The sequence below is a fragment of the Dermacentor silvarum genome, chromosome 2 (genome assembly GCF_013339745.2).
Source record: "Dermacentor silvarum isolate Dsil-2018 chromosome 2, BIME_Dsil_1.4, whole genome shotgun sequence".
NCBI classification, from domain to species: domain Eukaryota; kingdom Metazoa; phylum Arthropoda; class Arachnida; order Ixodida; family Ixodidae; genus Dermacentor; species Dermacentor silvarum.
In genome coordinates, this window is record NC_051155.1 from 65,469,538 (window position 1) to 65,496,259 (window position 26,722).

Below are 26,722 nucleotides of genomic sequence, written 5' to 3' on the forward strand. Positions count from 1 at the left end.
GCCGAGAGGAGCGAAATAAAACGAAACGTGCTTGAGCAGACCTTGAGCGAGGGCCGTAAAGCCTTGCACGAAACTTGGGAAATAGGGGTATAGCCCCACAAAACTTAGGGCATCGTGGGCAGAGTGGGGAACGGAGAAATTTGTGACGGTGTGAATTGAACGAATTTTCTTGCGGTCTAGTCGGACACCCCAAACTTCAAGCTCTGTAACTTGTCCAAGAACGAAACGGCACTTCGAGAAACTTCAGTGAAGTCCAGCTCGCCAGAAAATAGCCAGAATGGTCGATAGACGCTCAAGGTGAGTCGAGAAAATGGTGGAGAACACTATCACACCGTCCAGGTAACATAAGCAATTGGACGGTTTGAATCCTTGAAGCAGTGTGTCCATCATCTTTTCAAAGGTTGCTAGTGCATAGCACAGGCCGAAACGCATGACCTTGAATTGGTGATGGCCTACAGGGGTGATGAACGCGGTCTTTTTGTGATCAATATTGTGTACAGTGATTTGGCAGTAGCAAGATCGAGGGTCTAGAGACAAAAAAAGCACCAGCCCTACCCCTGTCGGGAAAATGGGGGTAAGCAAAGGTTGTCAGGTGTGCATCTGACCTTCGTCAGGGTAACGTAAAGTTACCCTGACGCGGTCGCGGTAATAAAAGATAAACGTTTCTTAAATGTATGCATCGAGGTAAGGAATGAAAACGGAAGGAAAAGTTGCACGAAAGGGAAACAAAAGTTGAAGGAAACGGAACGAAAAGTACCACTAAAGGGAATGAAAAGTAGTAGGGAAGAGAAAGTAGTAGGTCAAGTGCACACACGTATCATCATCATCAGCCTATATTTATGTCCACTGCAGGACGAAGGCCTCTCCCTGCGATCTCCAATTACCCCTGTCTTTCGCTAGCGTATTCCAACTTGCACCTGCGAATTTCCTAACCTCATCATCCCACCTGACTTTCTGCATATACCTTTGCTTAACCCCATTTTCTCGACAGGGGAAGAGCTAGTGATTTTCCCTCTCTCTCTTTCTATCTCTATCTCTCTCTCTCGTACGTTATCTTTCTTTCTCTCTGTCTTTCTTTCTCGCTCGTTCCTTCCTTCTCTCTTTCTTTCTATATATCTCTCTTTCTCTATTTCTTTCTCTCCTTCGCTCTCTTTCTCTTTTCTTTGTCCCTGGTATGTGCCATTGAGCTTGGAACCTTCCTGCACTATCACCAGGATCGGCCCACTTTCAGCGTGACACCACCACCACCACCACCGCCGCCGCCGCCGAAACTAGTGAGCCTATAAAGCTTCACTTAAAAATTCACGGACACTTTGTAATTCCAAAGTGTGTTCGTCGAAAGCCTGTGCCCATTCGACTGACTACCGCCGCATGCACATTCGCTCATTCTTCTGGCGTTTGGCATCGGGGGAATAAACATTCTTGGGTTGCTTCTCCAAACCGCTTGTGGTGGAATCATCACCGGGCTGCTTGGGAGCCATCCGACTAACTCGACTGCTGCAACGAGACGTCTGACGACGGAGCGTTGCCGCGCGCGCCGCCGCTGTGCCATCACGTGATTGCTGAGAGAGTGTAAGGGGGAGAGGCCACAGCTGTGGCGGCGCAACTGTTGCTATGCGCCGCTGTGCCATCACGTGATTCCTGAGAGAGTGTGAGGGGGAGAGGCTAGAGCTCGCACCGTTCCAGGGCACGGACGGACGGATGGTCGGACGCCGCGAGTATGAGCCATTAAAGGCTTTCGCCTTAAAAAGAAGTGGCACCGTGAAGGCAGTCAAGGGGTCGTTGCCAATACGAGAAAGCGGGTACACGCGAATTTTGGTTATCTTGTTGAGATGGCGATAGTTGATGCCGAACCGCCACGTACCTTCTTTATTTATTATTAATACAACGGGGGACGCCCACGGACTAGATGATGGCTCGTTGATTTCGTTAGCTGGCGTCTTGTTTCTTTTGTATTACTTCGCGCTCTGAGGCGGACGCAAGGTAAGATTGGCGTTCAATTGGTATAGAGTCACCGGTGTTTATTCGGCGAATGACAATCCAATTCTGGCTTAACAGGCGTCCATGGTTGTCGCTATGAGGAACGAAAACACGACAGACGACGTCCGCCTGCGGACGCGGACCTTCTGCGTGATCAGGAGAAAGGGCTATAGCAATCAATTCTACGGTGTCGTCTTCGACAGCGCTGAGCTGGTCAAGTGTTATCTGTTGGGGAAGCACTTGCGGGCTCACCCCAAAATTCCGGTACGGAAAGAGCACTAATTTGTCTGCAATCGTGACGACGGTATTTGGGACAGTAGTATTGTGCGTCAGCCATCGTCAGGTATCGTGGCGATAACATAGTTGCTATCAGGGACTGGAGGGGTCGATGACATATACACATACGTGACCACTTGAAGCGGTAGACGAAGAGAAGCGGTGGGGCTTAGACAACTGATAGGCGTTTCGTGGGCGTCCGATAGAAGAGGAAGGTCAAGGTGGAGTTCCATTGTCTGAAGAATAAATGAGAGCGAGAGCAGATAGGGCGCCGAAAGAAAGTCGACGCCGACTATCAAATCATGGGGGCAGCGAGTAAGGACGGTGAAAATGACGACCGTGTGACGACTGGCGATTCTGACACGGGCAGTGGACATTCTTACTTCGTCAACAGTACCACCATCGGCAACACATATGGTCGACCTCGCAGATTGCGTTAAGGTTATTTTAGGCGCAGCGTAAAAGGGCACTCATGACGGATGAATGTGCCATACTGCCGACGAGAACAGTGACAGTAACACCGTTGACTTCGACGTGAAGAAGACGATGGTCTGTAAGTAACGTCAATAGAGGGTTTGTGGACGAGGACCACACTGCAGCTTAATAATTGTACATTGTACATGTAATAATTGTACATGTAATAATTGTACCATAATAATTGGTACAGTCTAGTTTTCCGGCTGCGAGAGTCCTGAAAATGACCTGGAGGAAGAGCGGCGAGGCTGACGAGAGCGGGATTGACGGCCTTGAGGCGATGGGGATCTACAGTAGCGTCAGTGGTACGTGGCTCGTAGCAGGCCGAAGAGTGGTAAGTAGGAGTGGGTGAACTTATGTCCGGCGCAGTGACAGTAACAACATATGAGTTGATCGCCGGGCGCTCTCCATTTTGAGGGATTCCGAAAGGACAAAGGAGGGGTCTGGCTATGACGAGCGGCAGCCGTGGCGTGTGGCCGAGCGTCCGGACGAGTTACTAGGCACACGGATTTGAGGCAAGGGAGACGTTTGCATAAACAAGCTGGTTGATGTCTGCAATGCTTTTTAACACATGCGCAACTTTGTCTGACTCAAATATGTTGTCGTCAACCTTGCAGCAAAGAGCCAAGACATCCAGAATGTAATTAGCGACGTACGGCTCTGTAGACGTCCGAGCTCTTACCGCCAGTTCTTTTTCTGGCACCAAGCTTGCAACCTGACGTGTTGCCGAAAAGAACGCGGATATGCTGCGTGAAAGTGTCCGAGCTAGTAATGGGAGCTTCGTGCGTTTCGAACCATACCTGAGGTGTGCCACAGAAACAGAAGAGAGCGTTGGAGAGCATGAGGGTCGGTTCCCACCTGTACATTGTGCTGACACGTTCATAAAGGTAAAGGTTGATCTAGTTGTAAATTTCAACGCCAGCTTTTCCGGAGAACATGCCAGGATCACGGGCAAACGTTGACCATATGGTCACCGGCAGGTGCCAGCACTGTGGCGACGTACCAGATACCTACATTATAGTATGGGCCAGCCAGTAAAATTCAGCCTTAACCCCCAATCCCAACCCTGCAGGAGAGGACTGGGAGGCGGCCATGCTTGGCTTCTCAGACCTTCAAGCTCAAAGGGCCTTGGCCCAGAGAACCAGGACGGCGGCCTCGACCAATGAGGTGCCGGACTAGGGACACCAACTAGTATGTAGGTTCCCACTAGGAGCATAGAGAAAGAAATTCAGCAAGAGCGGACACTTCCACTGAGCCCAGCGGCCGAATTAACTGTAGCGCACCAAGCCGCTGATGTGAAAACCTGAACCACACTTCCGGTTTCGGTATCGAACGCACGTGTTTTCAACGCTAGCTGGCACGCGGTACGCCGGCTGCGTCCATTTTTTTTTCTTTTTGCTCTACCGCGCGTGGTTATTGTACGGAATCGGTTTATTATTAGGTAAAAATGATTGCGAAGAATCTTTTCAAGCCCCATCAAATCTATTCCATGTACAGTTTCAGAAAGCAGACGCAAGACACCATGTGAAATGAGGAAATGTTTATTTTGCTTTATATAAGTGCTCGTTTCGGGCTTTTTGTGCATTCATCCAACGGTGTGGCCCAAGTAAGCAGTAGTTCCCGTACGAAGCTCCATAGGACGGCATCAGCTGAAAAAAAAGTTAATTACAAGCCTTTGTTATTTTGGTATTTAGACATAGGAATACTGCGTGTAGAGGCGGTGAATACGCGGCATTACAAACAAACGCAATTCGCTTTTACATATATGGCATAGAAAATACCCGAATGATCCCAAACAATAGCATAAAATATGAAAACATCTGATTTTCAAGCATTCCCCCATTCCCGGGCATTTTTTCCTGCACTTTATTAGTACAAATAAGTACACAGGCGACTTCGCGTTTCCCAAACGCTGTCTAAGGCGACGCGATGGTACGCTACGTACACACGTACACAGGGATGAACGCAACAGAGGCTCCCAGCCGGATCATGCTACACGCTCGCAGAATGCCATCTACTGGCACTGAAGACAAATGCGTGGGTGCAAAGTCTGCTTTCAGTCCTTTAGAAGACGGAATTTTCGAATTACAAGTTTCTGTTATGATCCTCGGCGTTTTCTTTTGCGCGTTCTGTCGGCGCCAGCAACACTCCCATGTTATCACTCTTTGCAATCGCTTATCGCGTTTTCGACAATCGTGAGTCCCGAAAGAATGTATATGTTGCTGTAGCGGGGCCGCAACAAATGCCACAAACTTGTCCCTCTAAGATTCATTACACGCCAAACCAACTTTGTCACCACGGCCGAGCTGCTTATCGCTGACTGCGTCACAGCGCGCTGTGCCGCCAGCATGCCTCAGTGAGTGAGTGAGTACGAACTTTATTGAGGTCCTGAGGAGAAAGAATTAAAGCGAATCGATCCGGTGGCTCCACCCAAGTCGGGGCCGGTAGACAGAGTCCTTCGGCGACGGCCCGGGCGTTCTGGACAGCCTTGAGCTCAGCGATGAGCTCTGTGTAAAGGCGAAAGCCTTTTCGAAGGAAAGAGCAGGCTTCGTCGTCGGGGACGGACAAGCCTTGATACCAAGAGACAATGCGCCAGCTCGTCTTCAGGGTTTCATTTCTTCTTTTCCTTTTCGTGTCCATGCACGCAATTTCGCGTGCGACGCGCCCTCCTCCAAACCTCGTTCTCGTTGGCTTCTATGCGCCGCACACTGTAGCAGACGACGCTACCACTATACTTGAAACAGGCGTTTCAACATTCCCGGCGCGAGATTTGCTAGGGGTGCATTTCTAAAGGGTACAAACGCTGCACTGGTCGCGAGATTACCTGGCAGTTCGACAATTTCAAGCGACAGGCACGAACTACCCCATCAGCACCAGGAAAAGTGTCCACTACTTTTCCCAGCTTCCAGCGAACTCTTGGCACATTTTCATCTTTTATAATAACAACGTCATTTGTCCTGATTTGTGTTGGAGCCGTCGCGGGTCTATTATGGGCGTTTCTGAGTAAAATCAGATACTCTTTATACCACCGCTTCCAGAAGCGTTCTTAAATTCCTTGCCGTTGAATCCACGTTTCAGTATGTGTCGTGGGTTCAGCCTCGAGTGCTTTTAAATTTGGAAGGACAGTGAGCCTCCGACCGTGCAAAAAATAAGCGGGAGTTAACACTTCTGGTTCATCCGGTGTAGCATACAGATAAGGTAACGGGCGACTGTTTATGGTGGCTTCGACTTCCGTTAAGACAGTGGCTAATTGCTCGTAATTGATGAACGATGTTCCAACCTTTCGAAGACTGTCCTTAACAGATCGAACCATGCGCTCCCAAAACCCACCCCACCAAGGAGAACGTTCTGGCGAAAACTTCCATGAGATGCTATGTAAGCAAAATAAGTCTCCAACTGCACTGCCTCGTAAGAGTTCATATAACGCACGAAGCTCTCGCGAAGCACGCTTAAGGCATAACGCATTGTCAGAATAAACAACACGTGGGTAGCCACGGCGAGAAGTGAATCGGCGAAAAGCTTCTAGAAAGCATTCAGTGTTAGTACGCGTAACAAGCTCTAGATGAATGGCTCGTACTACAGCACACGTAAAGATCACAACATGGGCTTTCACAACAGGGTCACCTCTCACATATATCGGCTCCGCAAAATCCACTCCTACTTTGTCAAAAGGCTGAGCCATTTGCACGCGCTCTACAGGCAATGGTGCCATTGGGACACAGGCGGGTTTCGTGCGGAAACGAGCACACCATGAGCACTTCGCGATCACTTCCTTCACGCACTGCCTGGCGGCCACAATCCAGAATCTCTCCCGTAGCTCTGCCACTGTAACTGCTATTCCAGCGTGGCAGAGACGCTTGTGGGCACTGTGAGCGATCAGCTGCGTCACTCGGTGATCGCCAGGAAGCAGAAGAGGGTTCTTGACGTTAGGCTGAGTAACTGCGTTCTGTAGTCGTGTTCTTATGCGTAGAAGTCCGTCGTCCTCCCCAAGAAATGGATGGAGATCTTTTATCCGCGATGGTGTTTCGATGGCGCGCCCAGCTTTCAGTGATGCTATTTCCGTCGAGAAAGCTTGGGTTTTGGTGTATGAGAGCCAGTAAACTTCCGCTTTGGCAATTTCTTCAGTCAGTAACACATGTTCGTTTTGACGTGTTCGTCGTCTGGAACCATCGGCAAACCTTAGGGTCCAGGCGGTCACTCTAAGGACGCGAGTCCAGGAGCTATATCTGCGCACGTCGAAGAGTGCAGGGTGGGGCTCTGTTGACGCATGTGACACGACGGTATCGGGCGCACATTCTTCTGTCACAAGTGGTGGGCAGGTCTCTACAGTTGTTGTCGGAGGCCATTCGGTCCGCGTCGCTAGCCAAGCCGGCCCTCTCCAGCAGATGTCGTTGGTGCAGAGTGAACGCGCTAACGTTCCCCTGGAAAGCAAGTCTGCAGGGTTGTCCCTTCCAGAACAGTGGTTCCATTGTGAAGGATCTGTTAGTTCTTGTATTTCGGCGACTCGATTACGGACGAACGGCTTCTACTTCATGACGGATCCTTTGATCCAACTTAGAGCCACCATAGAGTCCGTCCAACAAAAATATTGCAGGGAGGGAATATTTATAGTGCTCCTGATGAACTTTGAAAGCCTTGCCCCAACTAAAGCTGCTGTGAGCTCGAGTCTTGGTAGTGAAACTCTTTAAGTGGAGCCACTCGAGCCTTTGCCATTAGGAAGTGCCTATCGGAGTTCATAGCACGTCTCGGTATGCACAAATAGGCGACTGCTCGGTAAGCTGCATTACTCGCGTCGGTGAAAACGGGCAGCTCTGTGACTGACAAGGAGCTCGAGGGATGGCACAGTCTTGGGACAGCCAACGATGCAATATCAGGCAATTCACGTAGCCAGTTCTTCCAGTCTTGAACTAGTTCGTCTGGAATTCCGGGATCCCACGACGTGCCTATTCGCCAGATGCGTTGAAAAAGTATTTTGACTCGGATCAGAAACGGTGCTACAAAGCCGAGTGGGTCATAAATTCGACCCGATGTCTGCAAAATGAGTCGTTTTGTGGGCTCCTCGTTTTTCAACCATTCCAATACCGGTTGTATATTCACGCTTAGCGTGTCCTCTTTAGTGTCCCACATAAGACCCAATATTTTTGTGTTGTCAGGAGTACCGAACTGTTCTTTCTTCTCAATGTAGTCACGCATTTCAGCACTGTTGGTGGCCCACTTTTGCAGTTTCATGCCTGCACCAGCAAATATATGTGTGGCTTCCTCATACAGCTGGCGAGCTGCCTTGTTGTTCTCCACTCCAATCAGCATGTCGTCTACATAAAGGCATTTAGGCAACTTTAGCGCAGTAGTTTTGTAAGGTTCGCAGCCATGATGGAAATGGTACTGTAGAGTCGCGCTGAGTAGAAACGGACTCGATGTAGTACCGAAAGGAACACGAGTCATTCGATACTCTTTGACTCGACATAGGTCTTCTACACCCGTCGGCGTGTTCTCAAACCACAAGAATCTCAGAGAATCCCTGTCGGCGCACTTGATTGAAATCTGCAGAAACGCCTTCTGAACGTCTGCGGTGATCCCAATCTTATGCATGCGAAAAGATAACATTTTCAACAGGTCATTGTTGAGGTTTGGGCCTTTCTCCAGATGATCGTGCAAGGATGTCGCTCCGGCTGCATGCGATGACGCATCAAAAACGACGCGTAGCTTAGTCGTCGTGGAAGACTCCTTGATGACTTCGTGATGTGGCATGTAATACGTCTCGTTCTGTACTCTGTCGTGCGAAGGCACGGGTTCTGTATGATCATCCTTGAGATACTGCGTGACCGCCGTATCGTACTGAAGTAGAAGGTCCTTGCTCTTGGACAGTCGGCGGAGGAGGCACTGTAACCTTTTCATCGCTACCATCCGGTTGTCTTTAAGTTCGGCATCAAGCGCCTTCCAAGGGAGGCTTACTTCGTAGCGATGGTCGCACAGCTTAACATTGTTGTTAAATTCTTTCCAAACAGTATTATCATGTTCAGACGAATCTGGCTGATCAGTTATACCCAAACTCTCAAGCTGCCAGAATTTATGCAGTGATGTTGATAGATCGTCGAACATGCAGCACGAAGTACGGAGCACACACACATTCGTCTGCGTCCGTCGATTGAGACATCTGTCGTTGCTAATTGGGCCTTGTAATACCCATCCAAGTGCCGAGCTTCTAGCAACCAGTTCTTTGTGGGCCTCATCCCATGTTACTTCGTCTCTTAGTATTTTTCAAATCTGATCTGCCCCGATTAGCAAACTAATTCCTGGTTCCTGTAGCGTTCCAGGGTAAGCAACCATGTCAGCCAGGAGACTACAACGACTCTCTATTTTCTTGACAAAGTCGTTCTCATGCGGAATCTCCACAATGTCCTCGCAAATGTGCGGGATTTCAATAGCCTCAATTTCCACAAGGGTCCCGTCAAACTGACTCTGCAGTACAAGTTTAACTATCTTTCGTCGAGCAGTGCGGCTGGGACTTTGATGGCCAAAGACGCGTATGCATAAGTCGACTTCATCTATGACTTCGAGCTTCAGTTTGCGCGATAGTTCTTGGCAAACAAAAGTACGTTGGCTGCCGCTGTCATGAATGCCTCGTACGTAGCAGCAAAGATTGCTGCCCCGCATCAATGCTCTAAACGTCTGAAGTAGAATAGCAGTGGCAAATCTGCAACGGTTCTTGCTGCCTACTTGTGTAGCATGCATCGACGCGCTGCTGAGAGACTGCTTTGGTTTAGGTGTAACCGCCTGCGGTCTGTTCTTATAGCACATAGATGAGGCATGTCTGCCGGCGCAGTGGGTGCAACTAACCTTGCGGCGGGAATCCTGGGCCCGATGCCCCGTGGTAGTGCACCGGAAACAGCTGCCGCTTGCCGTGAGCAGACGCCTTTTCTCGTTGTGGTCCAAGGAGGAGTCACACTCTGATGTTGCATGACGCTTCTCGCAGAAGACGCACGTTCCAGTGGTACCGTTTTTAAGCACTGCTGCCGATGGCGCTCGTGTCTGTCGGCGACCGGATCCGGGCAGCAGGTACTGTCTGCTGGATCCCTCTAATGGACGGTGAGCCGTTCTCTCCCTGCAGTCAACCTCGACGCGAAAATACTGCAGGAGATCTTCAAGGTCTTCCTCCGCTGTTGGCCTTATGTGCCGATCGTCATTTACCTTAAGGCTTCTGTGTCTATGGTAATTTACCATGACGTCTTGAGGGATGGCTTTCGTTAAAACTTCGCCGAGCATTGCTGCATACGACGACGCAGGAACTCCGAGACCTCTCAGTCCTCTTATATTCACCTGTACTAAATCGTACAGGTTCCGCAATCCCGTGACATGGGTCGAAGAGCTCACCGGAGTGAGGGTACGCAGGTTCTCCAGGTACTTTGCCTTGATGATCTTGGTGTTCCCGAAACGTTCCTTGAGAATCTCAATGGCATCGGCGTAACTGTTCTCGGTGATAGCCTTGGCTGCCGGGCCGTCGAGAAGAGAGCGGAGATACTGGAACTTCACGATGTCACTGAGACGGGAGTTGTCATGCACGTTGTGGCGGAACACGTCCCAAAATGACTGCCACTTCATCGTTGATCCATCGAACCTCAGGAGGTCCAATTTGGGCAGTCTTGGTCCAAGTGCGGCAGGGGCACTCACTTGGGGACTGTTCTCGCCAGAAGGCAGCGCGCTGGTAGGTTGTATGGGCGGCGGCTCTAGACGAACACCTGTACCGGTGGTCGGAGGATTAGACAGCTCCAAAATGTGGTGTCGCAGCAGTCCCAGGGCGCCAACGGCCTGGTCTTCATATTCCAGTACGGAATCGTAGTCGGCTGCAACCTCATCGTCAGACATCTCGGCATGAAGCTCACCGTTGATCTTCGTGAGCTCATTCGTGCTCTTCTCATGACGCTGAAGGATAGTCCGGGGCGTTGCCAGGTTGAATTCGTTGGTTTCAATGAGGTCACTAATCTCTTTCACAAGTCGCGTCTGCTGAGCTCTTCGAGCTGCACGCATCTTCTTCAAGCGCTCCATGGCCCATCCAAGTCGAAGTCCTGCTCCCGGGTTTCGTCACCAAATGTAAAGGCGAAAGCCTTTTCGAAGGAAAGAGCAGGTTTCGTCGTCGGGTACGGACAAGCCTTGATACCAAGAGACAATGCGTCATCTCGTCTTCAGGGTTTCATTTCTTCTTTTCCTTTTCGTGTCCATGCACGCAATTTCGCGTGCCACGCGCCCTCCTCCAAACCTCGTTCTCGTCGACTTCTATGCGCCGCACACTGTAGCAGACGACGCTACCACTATACTTGAAACAGGCGTTTCAACACTGTGCTTCTGAGCGCTGAGTCCCAGGAGGACTGGTGAGGAAAGTCCGTGGCCGCGCTGACAGGGCACAGCAAGAGAATGCGTTCGAAGTTGTATTCGTGGCCGCAGCGTGGGCAAAATTACCCCGAAAAGTTACGAAATTACTTTTCAGCAATGTGTGGCGTCAGAGAAAGTGGCAAAAACTTCTGCAAGATGCACTAGACTACGCACCACGGCCTAGTTGGTTCTCGCTAACTGCGTCACAGCGCCCTGTGCGGCCAGTGTGCCTCAACCGTATCGAAATAAGTTACAATTATCCCCTAGGAAGCGTCGGAAACATGTCCCAGCACGATTCATTAACTTAAATTAACTGCACCAGGACGGCCGAGCTGTTTTTCGCTAACTGCGTCATAAGTTTTGGTCCCGTGCGGTAAGCTTTATTGCGTTGTAGACTGTGAAACTAAATTTATCACCTTGCCGTAGTCTAATAGTGCAGTGGTGCCATGTCCCAGTGCAGAAGGAACACAAGAATACGCCGGGAGCCCAAGAAACCAGGCTACATTAAAAAAAAGGAGACAGACGGGCCGCTGAACAGGCGAGCGCTCACACGCGCAGCCGTCCTCTCACTCTTTGGTGGTGTGTCTGGCGCATGACGCTTGCATCTGGAGCGTCATTGGCCTATCTCTAGGTAAGACAAGAAAAATAAGTCGCAAAGTATACGTTCATTTATACACAAAGCTTTTCAATTTTCGCGGGAAAGAATAAAAAATGTGGTTGATCCCTCTTATATAGGAATCGGTATAGAACACGAAAGTGAAACGTGTCTTTACAGAAGTAGTGTAATGTTTATTGCACATTGATATATAATGTCTATTGGTGTTTTGTGGCTAAAGCGCCCTTAGGCGTTGATGCACCCACGCTGACGCCTGGTGGCACGTCTCCTCCATCACGACTACCAACGTCGATGACCATGAGCAACCGTCGTGCATATGGAAGCTGCACTACGCTGCACACGCTAGCACAACGCGAAAGACGAAGCACGTAACTGACACACTAATACAACGCGCAAGACAAAGCACGTAACTGAATCGTCACCGAGTCAAATCAGCGCGTACAGCGCGTCGTAATTGCAGCCTCCGCGATCAACTTCAGAAACATTTTCAGAGGTAATTGCGGAGGCCACGCTGCGCTGTGCTGAGTACGGTGAACGCCACTACCAACGCCACCTAGGTGGCGTTGGTAGTGCTTCTTGATGCCAGCGTCCCTTCGAATGCTGGCATCGAGGCGTCGTAGTGGTGAGACCACCGAAGCGTTCACTGTCGGTGCGCGTTAGTGTCATAATGCAGTACTTCTCTTTTCTGCTCGTAGGCGGCGGCACCGCCCCGAACAAGAGCGCGGGTACACGGAGGAGTGTTAGATATATAAGGCGCGTCTGTGTAGCTCTCTGCAAAGGCGTTTGTGGCGCAATGGGTTAAACGCTCGGCGATCTATCGTCGCGGACCGAGAGGTCGTGGGTTCGATTCCCAAATTTTGCATGTTTGTGGAAATTTTTCTTCTGGTTTCTTTCTTTGTATTATGTTCTATGACGTATTTCCGTGACGGAAATACGTCAGTGAAGTCTTGGTGGACCCCGGCATAAAACACTTTCGTGTTAAAAAGAAATAAACAATGTCTGTTAACTTCATTTCAGTTTCTTTTTTTTTTCGATGCTCGCAGCAGAAATCGGTTGATGTCAATACTAGCGTGACGTATTTCCTGTTGCCAGTTTACGCCGAGTGTCCCCTTTTGTTGAATTTCTTTCTCTATTCTAGGAGATCCACACCTCTCTTAATTGTGTAATAAAAGCATCTCGCCACCACCACCACCCTCTTCATCCTCTTTTCCCAGCGATGGCTCTATCCTCTCGCCTTCAGTAGACGCGTAACAATATATTATTATGCGAGTTGACTACATGGGGACTAATAAAAAAACGTGGGCAGCTTGCACTAGTGGTACAAGACTGGAGTAAACAGCGGAGCTGGTGATTGACCTAGCTTTTCTTCCAGGTTTTACTAGGCTTGGCTAAGTTTTGCTAGGAAATGCTAAGTGCTGCTAGGCACGGTATTCCGAATCGGCTCGCCGCCGACGCGCAGATTCTCGCTTGGCCGCGCGACGCGCTACAAGATGAGCGGCTTCTTCTTCGGATGTCCGGATCTTCATTGGTCATTCCATGTAAAGGGTATATGTACTCGCCACAGAGTCAACGAGAGTTCGGCCACCGTCGCGGTGGCTCCGAGCTTTACCTCCCCGGTGACGTCACGGCCAAGCTGCGCCTCCACACTTGCCGGAGCGGGGCTGGTCCAAACTTGTCGTGCCGACGCCAGAGGCGCCTGCTGCAGTCACGGACACCATGCGCGTTCGGCGCGAACACGGGGACACGGGGAAATGTAGGCGGCGTTGGCAGCATCCTCGTTGGTGCTGCTACAATTTCTTTCTCTCTCTTTCTCCCTTGCTCTCATTTTCTCTTTCTCTCTCCCGAGAGCGCATGCTCTCCTTCCCTCTCTTTAACGTCGCATGTCAAGGCAACATGTGCACGGCACGGAGAGGAGTCAAAGCACACGCCGCTCCGTGAAGTGGTTGCTAGGCAACGCAGTGACGTCATAGCTGGGCGAGGTTTTGCGGCTCGCAGCGCAACTTACGTCAGGCTTAAACAGCTCCGCTGTTAAATGAAACGACAGACCACTCGTGTGCCCAGCAAACACCTGTGAACCGATAATATCCACATGGTTGGCGCATTTAAGACTTCAGAAACTAACGCAACTTCAGTTTCTCACCATTAAAATGGCCTACACAGATTCAATGCATAAAACTGATGAAGCCCTTATCGGCCCCTGTCGTATCCTAAAGTTATTTTTTGATGCTTTGTTTATGCGCATGAAAACCATGTCTCCAGCAATTAAAATATTTTGTCAGTATTTATGGGAGCTCGTGGAACTCATTTGCCTTGACTAAACTGCTGAGGCATCTTTATGTATTTCACAAACACGAGGTGGATTTCGATGACTCATGTGCATAGCAGGCGCCGTCTAGACCGTCATATCCTCACATCAGAAAGTGATCCTCCTATTAAAGATGATAGTCTTTCTTGGGCTACCTAAACGCGAAAAAATTTGTCTCTCTGTCTGTCACTCGATTCAACCGCCCGACAGAAACCAACCGAGCTACTAGCACTGGTGGCACGGGGTCACACACGTCCACATTATACAACGCATAGGAAACCTCAGGCCTATTTGAGGCAACGTACATGTAGATGATGAGGTTAGGAAATTCGCAGGCGCAAGTTGGAATACGCTAGCGCAAGACAGGGGTAATTGGAGATCGCAGGGAGAGGCCTTCGTCCTGCAGTGGACATAAATATAGGCTGATGATGATTATGACATGTAGATAACCGAGATCCGCAGCGTTCATTTAATTAAGAATACACATTGGAGTGGTTTTTACGTTAGTCAAATAAAAAATCAACGCGTTAGAAATGGTGTCGAAGAGACGCTAAGCCGACTGAAGTCGCAGCTCTGTAGCCTGCTTTAAGCCAACAGTAATAAAAGCTCCCAGCAGATGGCGCGAGGGAAGGGGTAACGTGGGAAATTTGAATTGAATTCAGCAAAACCTCCATTGCATCCACCATGGAAGGAGAGAGAGGGGAGGGGAAGAGCGTGAGGGGTGAGAGAATCAGATGAGAGGATGTTACCTATCAGGGGTGGCAGAAGACTATCGTTTTTCGACGTCATTTGCAGCGAAACAAGCAGATATGCGGCCAATTTTTTTTACTGTACAAAGCACATTTGATTTTCTACAGCAAGCGGCAATATTACACTTATTTATTGCCTAGAGGTTAGCCGACATCTTTCATCTCTTCATGAAAGCATTCCTGTGCAAAAGCACCGCCCAAGCAGCTTCCCAACATGTCGTTATGCCGGTTCTGACAAAATAATACAACTTGCAGAGCAGTGCACGCGCAAAAATTGCGGGAAGCCTCGTTTTCTGGGGGCGAGATTCTAGGTGTTGCGTAGCTATCATGTAGGCAAAATAGCAGTCTACTCTGGCCCCATCTCAAGCAGCCGACTCTCAATGCTCCGGAGGCCGGTGTACCGTTGCGGCAAGCTTGCCGGTATCAAGTACGGCGCATGAATGAATAAACAATGAATCAATGACTTTATTTCAACGAAGATCTAAGGAAATTCATGTTGGCGCTGTGTAATTAGGTGTCCTTCAACAAGACGGCTAATTTAATCGTTCGCGCGTGCTCATCCTTTCTTCTTGCGGCACTGTTGATGGGTGATGCAGTCTCCCTCGGCAGTACGGACATGACCCCTAAGGCAGACGCACTTGGCATGGCATGTCGCGACTCTACATTTTCGATCTTCTGGTTGACCGCAGATGTTCTCGCATGGAGGCCCGCATCTTTGGTACGACTGGTTTTTCCCACAGCGTGAAGCCCGCCGCTCCCGAAAGAGAGCTGGGTAGGCAATGGGTCCTGCAAAGACGCGCGGCAAAGTCATGAGTGCTGTGAGGGTTGTTTCAGTGAAAATTTTTATTTCTTCGAGAGACAGTCATAGGATGTCAACATATTCCGTGCAAATCCATAAATTGGACGAGGTTTCATTAATCCAGTGGATTGCGTTAGGTAGAAAGAAGCAAGAACCTGTTGTTTCCAATTTCAAGTTACATTATACTGAACATGAATTTCCTCTTCCGAAGGTAAATTCGTCATTGTTTCCGGCGACATCATTCGATCCTTGCAACGGTAGGAATTGTGCGATAATTATTAACATTTTGTTGAACTTAAAATCCTAATATGTACACTTTTTCAGGAACTTGTCGCAATGTCGAAATTGATTACGTACAGGACTTCGCACACCGAATATTTCGATCTTTTTGCACATGTAGGGCACGCTTAGTGTTTTGGGAACGACTATTTAAAAATATGAAGCAGGGGAGGTATATATATGCTTGTACTTATTATGTATGGGATTGTTGTGCTCGTCAAGGCGCACAGTTGCGCTGTACTTGGGAATTTTCAATATCATCATAGTACCTTCAGATAAATGTCACTAAGGAATACATGTGCCAATTCTGAAATCGGAGGAACCCATTGTTCTAGCATTCATACAACGACTTCAGCCCACGTGTGACATAACCGTAATAAGAGGCGCAATAAGAGCACACACGTTGAAAATTGTGGAATAGGCGGCATTTACTGCTCTAGGCGATCATTGAAACCTACTGAAAGACGCGTCGGAAACCACGGGCCCTGCTTTAGACTTGGCCCGGGCCCCTGCAATGCTCTACATCAGCCGAAGCAGCTGAGCAGATTTCTAGGTTATGACCGGCTTCGCAGTTTTCTTCGAGAGGATCCGTGGGCAAACGCTCATGAGTTTATAGCCTAGAAATGCCCGCGAGGTTAAGCTGAAGAAAAATGAGTTTAGGAAGATCTGTATCATGGGATTCACGCATTGCTAAGGCGGACATTTCATATACAAATCCCCACCGATTTACCCTGAAATTCATCAGAGGTAACTCTGCCATTGGTGTTATAGAAGTTACAAGTGTAGCAGTTTAGTCATCGCGCGGGTCATGTGCGGCACATTACTTTGCCTCAATTTTCTACTTCTGGCCTCGAGCAACATTGAGAACTTACAAATTGATAATATTCACCAAAATATTGATCACTTTCGCATTATTATGCATGGGAGCTAGTCGTATTGCCTTGCTGTGTTTGATACGGAACAGCCGCCACTGTGTGGCTGCGTTGAAGACGAGGCAGACGACGTAGACGTAGATGTAGAGCCTTGGGCAGACGACGTGTTCCCGCTTGATATAGCGTCACCATCTTGGCCTGCGTTGGCTTCCGTGTAAATAAATTGCAAATAGCCATGGGCATCAGCTACACGTAACATTATGTGGTGGAAGTTGACGTACCCACCATGGAGCTTCGCAGCGGTCGCAACGGCGACAATGCCACTTCGGCTCCCGCTGGCGGCAGTTCATCTACGCAAGCCTCTATGCCTGCAGCCCCGACCTAGGTCACCATCCCCCTCCCCCCTCGGGATCCTGGTGCGTTCACCGGAGTCGGCAGTCCTGATGTTGACGACTGGCTCCGCGTGTACGGACATGCCAGCACCATTCACAGGTGGGATCCGACTATTATGCTTGCAAACGTTCTTTCCTACCTCGACGGAACTCCATGGTCATGGTTCCAGACTCACGAAGACGGCAATTACATGGTCGCACCAATTCCGGCCGTTATGCTGGCACATGGTGTTACCGTTCCGCACACTGTGGTGACAATTACTGGCAACCGCACCTGCCTTCCACTTGTCAATTTGGCGCTAAGCGCGCAAATCCTGCCACAGGGGTTCTCATTGGCTGTAATTAGCGCTCTGCAGGATCATCAGGTCGAGCCCTTCACAGTCGAAGATTGCTGCATCTCTAGCCCATACCGCGACGTCATCCCACGGCAGTGGCGTCGACATTGAGACGATGGTTTCCTCTCACCTTATACCTGCTCAAGCTGAAGCCCTCTGTCGCGTTCTTGAAGGCTATCGTGACATTTTTGACTTTGACAATCGACCCTTAAGTCAAACGTCGGTCGTGACCCATCGCATAAATACTGGCGATGCAATCCCTATTCACCAACTTCCATATCCAGTTTCTGTCTCGGAACGAGCAGTTATCCAACCGGAAGTACAAAAGATGCTTGAAAAGGATATTATCAAGCATTCGTGTAGTTTGTGGGCTTCTCCCGTCGTACTCGTCAAAAAGAAGGGTGGAACGTGGTGTTTTTGTGTAGATTATCGCCACCTTAACAAAATCACAAAAAAAGGACGTTTACCCTTTGCCACGTATTGATGATGCTCTAGACTGCCTGTACGGTGCCACCCATTTTTCTTCTATCGACTTATGATCCGGCGACTGGCAGATATCCGTCGACGAAATGGACCGAGCGAAAACTGCATTTGTTACCCCTGACGGTCTTTATCAGTTCAAGGTGATGCCTTTCGGTCTCTATAACGTGCAGGCCACCTCCGAACGAATGATGGACTCTGCGTCAGGGGTTCAAGTGGTCCAACTGTTTGCGCTATCTGGACGACGTCATCGTTTTCTCGCCCACATTCGACACGCATCTCGATCGTATGTCAGCCATTCTTGACGTGTTCCGCCGGGCCGGTCTCCAGTTGAACTCTTCAAAATGTCACTTCGCTCGCCACCAACTCACTGTCTTTGGACATCTCGTGGATGCCAGAGGCGTGCGACCTGATCCAGACCAAATTCGCGCCGTTACGAACTTTCCTGTCGCGAAGTCTACAAAGAATGTTCGTAGTTTCGTAGGGCTGTGCTCCTATTTCCGGCTCTTTGTAAACGATTTCGCTACCATTGTACATCCCCTTACCGACCTCTTGAAGAAAGACGTCCCGTTTTCTAGGGGTCCTGCTCATGCCACATCGTTTCCTCATCTCACTACTCTCCTTACCACGCCTCCAATCCTGGCTCACTTTGACCTGTCTGCCTCAACGGAAGTTGGAACTGATGCCAGCGGTCATGACATGGGAGCAGTGTTAGCACAACGCCAGCGCGGACATGATCGCGTTATAGCCTATGCCAGCCGACTTTCTCCCGACGAGCGCAATTATTTAATCACGGAGCACGAGTGACTCGTTCTTGTGTGGGCCGTCGCGAAGTTTCGTCCGTACTCGTACTGACGCCCATACTGTGTCATCACTGATCACCACGCTCTCTGCTGGCCATCCTCGCTCAGTAACTCCACGGGTCTACTCGCTCGCTGGGCTTTAGGTCTCCAAGATTATACCTCCTCCGTGGTATAGACCTTCTCCGTGCCCTTGGACACGTGCTGCGCTCGCCCGCACGTTCAGCGATTGAATACGCCTGCGACGCGATCGCACGTACCGACCACGCGCGGCAGCTCGCCCGCACCCGTCTAGAAGCCTCACATGAGCATCAGAGACGCCTCTATGATTGCCACCATCGCGACGTGCACTTTTCTCCTGGTTCTCTGGGGCTTCTCAGGTCGCCCATCCGCTGTGTGGGCCTTTCCGAAAAGCTTCTGTCGCATTACGCTGGTCCATACCGTGTGGTGTGCCAAGTGACCAATTTCACATACGAAATCATCCCCATCGACCCCTCAGCGTCCTCATCTGCTGCAAGTGACATCGTTCACGTAGCGAGACTATACCCATACCGCACCCCTTTCACAGCGGGTGTGTAGCGTAAGCATCAGTACGGTGCTTCTACTGCCGGGGGTGATGATACGAAAGAGCCGCCACAGTGTGGCTGCGCTGAAGAGGAGGAAGACGACGTGTTCCCGCTTGATATAGCGTCGCCATCTTGGCCTCCGTTGGCTTCCGTGTAAATAAATTGTAAATAGCATTGGGCATCAGCTACACGTAACAATATGCTTACACGCTTCCAGGAGGATCACCTTAGTGAGCGTGATGCTGTTTCCGTTTTTCATGCAAACGGAAAACGCGGCAGCCGTTGTACCTTCCAGTGAATCCCGTGCGCAGCGGCCGTGAGGCAGAACACACCAGCTGACGATTTCATCAAGCGTAGGTGTGGAAAACTGAAAGTTGTGGTCGCCATTTGCATAGGCTTCATTAACATCTAGTTCCCGGGATCACTCCGCATTCTCAGATCAGCTTTCTGTCTTAGTCACCTGTTGCGCTCGCAATCCCAAGGCGTTCTTCGTTTTCGACCCGGAACTCTTCACCTTTCAAGCTGACACGAACAGACGACATACAACTATTCCAATACGGGCTTTATTTTTTGCGCCCCGTCTGCCACCTGTAGCAGACGACGCGCGCGGCGATACTGACCGCAGCGCCATTTCTGCGCCATGATGAGGAGAAGCGGTGAACTACGCTCCAGACGCGCCGGTCGGCACACCTACCCGTCTAGCCACTGAAGCATGGCTGTTCCGTATCACAGGGAAGCGCCACACTCGTGGTAACATCCCGCTGGCGGGCCAAGCTGATTTTTTGAAAAGACAGACGCGCAGCCTTTTGAGTCAGCATTAAGCTGTTTTGGCGGTATGTATCTTATATGATACTATTTACCAATACCCTGAAGCAACGAACGCATTACGGAAGTAAGTGGTACAATTTAGGGAGTGTTGATGCTTGAATAAACAGGATTGGTTACGTGTCCGTAATTTTTCCAGCTAGAGTTTTTCATCGAAATTTTGGGTGGCGCTGGAATTTAAGGGTCACTTTACTACCAGATTTGCGAGCATCACTTCCTTGATTTGCCTAAAATGAAGCCCACATGCGCATCGTCTGAGGTGGCGCCAGTACAGTATGGACTTGGGTAAGGGCCGCACCTGCGTCAAGCCAGCACCTCCAACTTGGTAGCCCAAAATTTTGGTAACAAACATTCCACGGGAGAAGCAATTGCGTTCGCTGCTCCGACGCCGTGCGCGCCTCGGCGAATTTTGGCGCGCTGCGTACTTCCTCAAGCTGCTGCTGTATGATAACAGCCAGGATGTGCACAAGATATGCACAGCCGATGTGCACAGCCGGCCTAATTTTGACCAAAAGGCTCGGTAGAGTGGAAGGGCCGCACCTCGTCAAAATTGTAAAAAAAATGTGCGACCCTTACACGCTAAATGTAAGCGCTAAATATAAGCTTGGGCGCAAGTCACCGATGCCGCCATCAATCACTAAACCGGTGGAATGTGCGTTGCAAATAAACGTGTAAATAAACGTGTAATGTTTACAAATTCATCTTCAATCGGTATGCACTGCAAAGTTCTGCTGCTCTACGAAATTTGTGCCCAAATGTGCCACCCGCTCAGCCGGACGAGTCATGTACACCTATACATGCAAACGTTAGTGTACAGTAATAAGAGGGAATTCCTGCTCATATATGATGTTTGCTAATAGTGCGCCGAAAGGAACGATGTATTGCCGATCTGGAATACTTGGCATTAAAGATTGTCAAGGCGTGACCCGCGCATTCTGCTTGTCTATTTGAAATGCCCAAACATAGTCGCGGAACCCTGCTAGGAAAAGTACTTTATATTACGCAATGTTACTGCTATGGTAGTAAAGTATAATCCCACTCACCGTGCTCTTCGGCGGCACAAATGACCAGAACAGCCAGCAGGACGGCACAGATGAGGTAACGGGCCTGCATTGCTGGGCCCTGCGTTTGTGCAAGGTGTGGTGACTCAGGGTTTCCTCTTACCTCTTATTTCAACCTTATTCGCTGGAAACCGTGACTCTTCGCGGCAGGAGTGTTTGGTTTCACAATACAAAAACAAGGTATCAATTCACAACGCTTTCTATTCGCCGGAGCTGCTCGTTCTTGGTCGCCTGCATTAACTAACTGCTGCGCTTGAATACTGGCAGATAGCTGTCCTTGCCTGCTCATGTGGTAAAAGAACTGCTTCGTGAGAACCGCTACATAAAAAAAGGAAAAAGTACTGGTAATAATAAATCATTAGTACACATCCAGTTCAACTAGTACAGTGGTTATCCGTTGTTTCACACATAAAGTGTGTTGTAGAACTTGCACATAGCATGGTAGAAACTGCGTGCATTGCCAAAATGAAAATTTAGTTAATTAGTTGGACCTGCGTGATATCTGTGAAAGAAAGGCATTAGTGTGGGGATGTAGGTGACGCTGAACTACCTAAAGTGAGTTCAGCAGGGAGCTGTGGTGTGTTCCTTCGCTTTTGAAACGTAGTTATCAATGATTGTAAAATAAAAGTCACCTTGCGCATAACTCGCACAATAGACAACTATATTTCTTGCGTGGCCGTCGTTAGCGAGTAATTTCTCATTTTTGCCCCTTCAATCACGCTTAACCCGCTGCACAGTGGAGGTGATCTTTAGCGTGCGCAGATAGAGTGGTGAGAGCCAACGGCCTGGTCTGTTATGGCATGTGAATCAAAGAGCGCAAATTAAACTTTTTCTGGCGATTCGCTACTCTTATCACAGTGTTTGTCAACTGGAAAAAGAGCAATATAGCAGTGGCATGCAAAAAGCCCAGAAGAGCAGCGTTCCCCGTGATTCCAATATTTCCCTTCTGTGATGCTACTTTCTTTCAAACGAATTAGAAAAATAAATATTGGGAAGCGTCATTCCTGCGACGCTGAGAAAGTAGATTTTTGAAGGCAAGGGAACGTCACTCGTAGCGTACAGAACTAAAGACAAACATGCACGCAAAAGAAACAAGAACAATACGCTGAATGACGAGAATCCGCTTTTCATGTTGCTGTGCTGCCCTCTGCCGCACGCTACTGGAAACGTTTTGGAAGGGTTCCGGGGATTTCGCCGGTTGATTTTTGCAGCTGCGCCCACGTTGAGTGCGCGTCGGTTGTGCGTTTCGTGGATCGCGAATAATTATTAATGGCTTCTCTGCGGCACGATGTCATTCCTGGACGCAATGTAGCACTCACCGACTACTGGGTGAGCAGGCCTGAGTGGACTGTTGTGCAAACAGTGCGGCCGATAGAGGCACACTGAGTTCCGTCTGGCGACGCGGCTGCCTTGGGTTGTATTGTCGCTGATGTCTGCACTTCAAGCTCGCTTTTTGTATTCTTTTTTACACATTCTTTGGAAATTTCGCATATAAAGAAGTCTTCATGCGATGCCTTCCACGTCAAATTTATCAAAGCGGTGCGCTTGTTTACATCGACATCTACAGCCACAGATCGTTGTTAGCGTCAAATATTGGTGCTAAGGTACATCGCTGATATGAAATAATGTTAAAACGTAGCAAAACCTACATATCTGCGCATGTGCGCAGTGTTCCACCCTTAGACGAGTCAATATGAGCGGCCGAACTACTTAAACATCATCAACTGTGATCCAGATACATATACTACGAGCTGTTCATTTATTACTGATTCTCGCTTTTCTTTACCTTAATCATACTTACAGTTTGCGCGTGTTTTTATTATAAAGCATTATTAGAGAAATCTGTGCTCGCATAAGCGCTCGTTTATAGGTCGTGTTGTTCTCTCGCGAAAACGCGGATGCCATCGCTGCTGGGCGAGACCGTTGTTTATGCCCCTTTACCGAATGCACCGTCTCTTGTTACCCGTTTGAGACAGAGATAAACAGTACATTACTGGAATTGATAAATGTGTCAGCATAACAACGCGTACAAACCCACCCATTTACGTAGCGAAAGCGACCGGCAGCCTACGAGTACAGTGACGTACTCGTGTTGGCACAGTTAGCGGTGTGTCGCCGCTTGCCGCTTACTGTGTACGCGCCGTTTGAAGTGAGGAGTCGTCGATTTCAAATCACTAAGGCCAGAAACAAACAATACATTCAGTTTCCTTCGCCCTAACTGCTCACATTTCAGTTCAGGTGCGCCGGTAGCAGGTGCAAGAACTCGACGGCGCCAAGACTAACCTTCGCTGAACATCAACATTGGCTCACACTTTATGTTCTCGGCATGGGAGGGATGAAGCTTGTGCGTTTCAACTCCGTAGGCACCTTTGACTCATCTTGAGCACGATTAATATAATTATATATACATATGTGTATATTATACGATCATATATACAAGCGAAGGCGCTGTGGATATATCTCGTTGTCGGTTCGACGGCTGGTCGCGCGGGGTTCGGTCGAACGATGGTCGGCACGCTGATTTTGTCGGTGCCGTCGACAAGAAAGCCCGCCACAGTACAACTCGCACTCGTCGGCTGCGTCGTTGTCGGCCTGGTATGATAAGGTGGTCTCAGCGACCCAGACCAATCGTTGGCGTGAGCGTTTTGTAGGTCTCGTATCGACCCAGTATTACCGCGCCTTAAACGAGTACGGGAACTCAGGCGCGCGCGGCCGCCACCAGCAAGTTAAGGCCCACGCTGTAAGAAGACTTCGCCAGCAACGTGATCTTTTTAAGAGTCGCCCAAGTGTACCGCAGGGGTTTTCCGTTAAATTTGCCAGCCATCAATGAATGGCGGCAACTACGTGGCTCAGGGTGCATCCGGAGTAGTCCGGACGACACAATGGTCTCTTTCTGTTTTAAATTGGAATTGCAGTTAAGCTGCGAACGTTTTCGGCACCGCGTTGACGTCGCGTTTCCAGTGGAGTTTCAACGCGGTACACGGCACGAGTGTTTGCTGTAGCGCGCGTCCGAGCGAGCACCTTTTCTCCCCCCCCCCCCCCCCCCCGGGGGGGATCTTTCCTCGAGACAGGGCCGCGCGACCGCGCGCGCGTCCCTTCCAAAACGTCCTGCGACTAATCCGCTAGGGCAGGGCGCATGCGCCGTCGTGCCGTGAAAAAGGCGGATTGAAAGTAAAGTGATTTGAAAAGAGCGCGTTACAATATTATATAGCATGCATAATGTTGCATGTAATAACACATTATTGTATTGTGTTGACGAAAAGAAGTAATCTAGAAAATGTGATTTAAAATGATTGCATCATGCCGTATATGATCATGGCAGTTTAATAAAATTGTTAACGATTAAGTAAACAATTATAAATTCACAACTTCACGCATTACATTAAACATTTAATTTCACAAACATTATGACGCGTCAATCAGGTTACCATCCAAATAGCCTGAATTAGACGCACTACACAGTTGCCACCTCTTCTTCCATTTCTGGAAGCACCTTTGGAAGTCCTTTTCTGTTAAACGCTTCAACAGCGATGTCGTGTCCTTTTCAATCTGTCTTCAAATTCTCGACGTGCTGCCTCCGGCAACGTTGGCCCCTTAACATGCATTAGTTTGCATTCGGGGGACAAAAAAAGCCACAGGGACTAAATCCGGTGAGTCGGGAAAATGTTCCATCATAGCAATGGAATTGTGTGCCAAATACATTGCAATAATAATATTATTATATGCGACCACCATTTCCACAGGAAATGTGTCGTTTACAAGTGGAAGCAAGGTTGGAGCCTAAAAATAAAATAACATATAAGGGGGAGGGGGGGGGGGGGCTTGGACGAATACTCGGAGCTTCAAATAAAAATAGAATATTACACACAAACTACACGTATTTGACAATGAGATATTCGGTTTTGTCAAACGCTTGAAGCTAACCAAATATTTCACGAAACATACTGTTAAAGTCTTGCTATTGGTATTTGTCTACTCACCGAAGTGGCAAGTGTAAAAACGACAAACGTTGTCCTAGCAAAGCCGATACAAAACGGGTAATGTAAGCTGCCTTTTGGGCTTCACTGCGGAAGCAATAAATGACAACAATGATTTTTGTTCCTAGCCTCTTTTACAGTGGTTTTGAAAGTCTACTCACGTAGGAGAATTTTTTTTTTTTGCTTCTTTTAAGCTACGACCAGTCATGACTTCTTTTCTTTTTTCAGTTGGCCACTTTAGAATGTCTTCAACAGTGCTTAAACAGCTTTCTTTCCACAACTACTCATCTTTATCACTGCAGCTATTCAATCTCTGAAAGCATGGTTACAACCAAGCTCTAAATACGTTAAGAGGCTCTTCGTGCTGAAGTTTTATTGACAGGAAGGGATCATTGTGTAACAATGATCGTTTGAATCTAACAGCTGACTATTCGATGTTCTATTCGATAACTATTCGATGTTCGATAGTTACTGTCCCTACTCAAATTGTAAGTATTGTAAGTATAGAAAAAAATTTATATTCGCCCACTTCTATAAACCATGCATTCCTCAATTTCGAGAAGGATCCGATTTCATCTCTGATGCGCCTTTCATATCCTGCGTGTGACTCACCTGCAGTCACGTGATCGTGGATCAGGGCCGAAGGGACGTGAGAAAGCGCATTGTTCATGTGTAGCGCTATGGTGTTCGTATAGGTGTAGTGTAAATAAATACAGAAAGAATTTGCAGACATAGTAAAAAAACGTTTTAAAAACAGTTAGTAAAGCGTCGCACTATTAAAAATCTGCATTCTTTTTGGGGGGGAGGGGGGGGGGGGCGACGCGGGAAAGTACAATGATAAAGGTTGTTGCTTGGGTGATTGACCGTCGTTGCATATCTTGAAGGCCAAACTTCAACTGCCAAAGCCGTGAATTCCTATTTTCTGACGCTACCCTTAACGGTTCCAGTTTAAAATCATTTTGCAACTCGGAATTATACTTCTAAAGCAACCTTTCCTTTTAAACCCCGAATGCAAAGCGTTTTAGCGCCTTTAGAGACGCCGAATTGTTTGTTTGAACCCAGATTATTCGCGAATGCTTTCGGCCTGTATTTTTCTTTCCGTTATTTTGAGCGCGACGATACAAGGCACCGTGCGGTTACACGGATATCCCGATACCAAGCTAATAACTAGTTAATTCTCGCCCGAGAGGAAAATCTTTGCTTTAAAGGGACCGAGAACGGCCGAGAACATTTTGTGGGATGCCGGTGGAAGTGAAAAGAGCGTTGATTAATAGCGATAAAATTGAGCCTACCATCTTCTATTGGCAGGGGAAATTCGTAAAAAACGGAACGCGGGGCGAACTGGCGGTGTGAACCTTGGTACTTGAGATGTATGCGAACAGATTACTAGACGTACGTGGGCCAGGGCACCACCATCAGTGCACCACATTTATCTCTGAAAAACAGAAGCCCTTATAATACATCTGAGGTAGCCCTTTATTTTGAATCACGAGCTGAAAAAAAAGAATAAAAGAAATTACGCTTACTAGTGCCTTCCGGCAACGAGTGGAGTGACAGACCTGTGGCGGA

The 26,722-nt window shown here is 48.8% G+C and overlaps 1 protein-coding gene across 3 annotated transcripts in view; it reads right to left on the reverse strand.

Annotated features, from left to right (window-relative positions):
* Nucleotides 1-15,217: 15,217 nt before the first annotated feature.
* LOC119441548 (chymotrypsin-elastase inhibitor ixodidin-like) overlaps nucleotides 15,218-26,722 on the reverse strand; it is a 122,801-nt gene continuing 111,296 nt past the window's right edge. For 2 of the 3 annotated variants that reach the window (XM_049661379.1, XM_037706161.2), the window contains exons 2-3: nucleotides 21,159-21,237; nucleotides 15,218-15,553 (exon numbers count right to left, since the gene is read on the reverse strand). In XM_049661379.1, coding sequence (XP_049517336.1) covers nucleotides 15,324-15,553; nucleotides 21,159-21,228 — 300 coding nt within the window. In that variant the 5' untranslated portion in view covers nucleotides 21,229-21,237 and the 3' untranslated portion in view covers nucleotides 15,218-15,323. The remainder of the gene's footprint in view (nucleotides 15,554-21,158; nucleotides 21,238-26,722) is intronic. The other variant, XR_007465512.1, reaches the window with a different exon arrangement.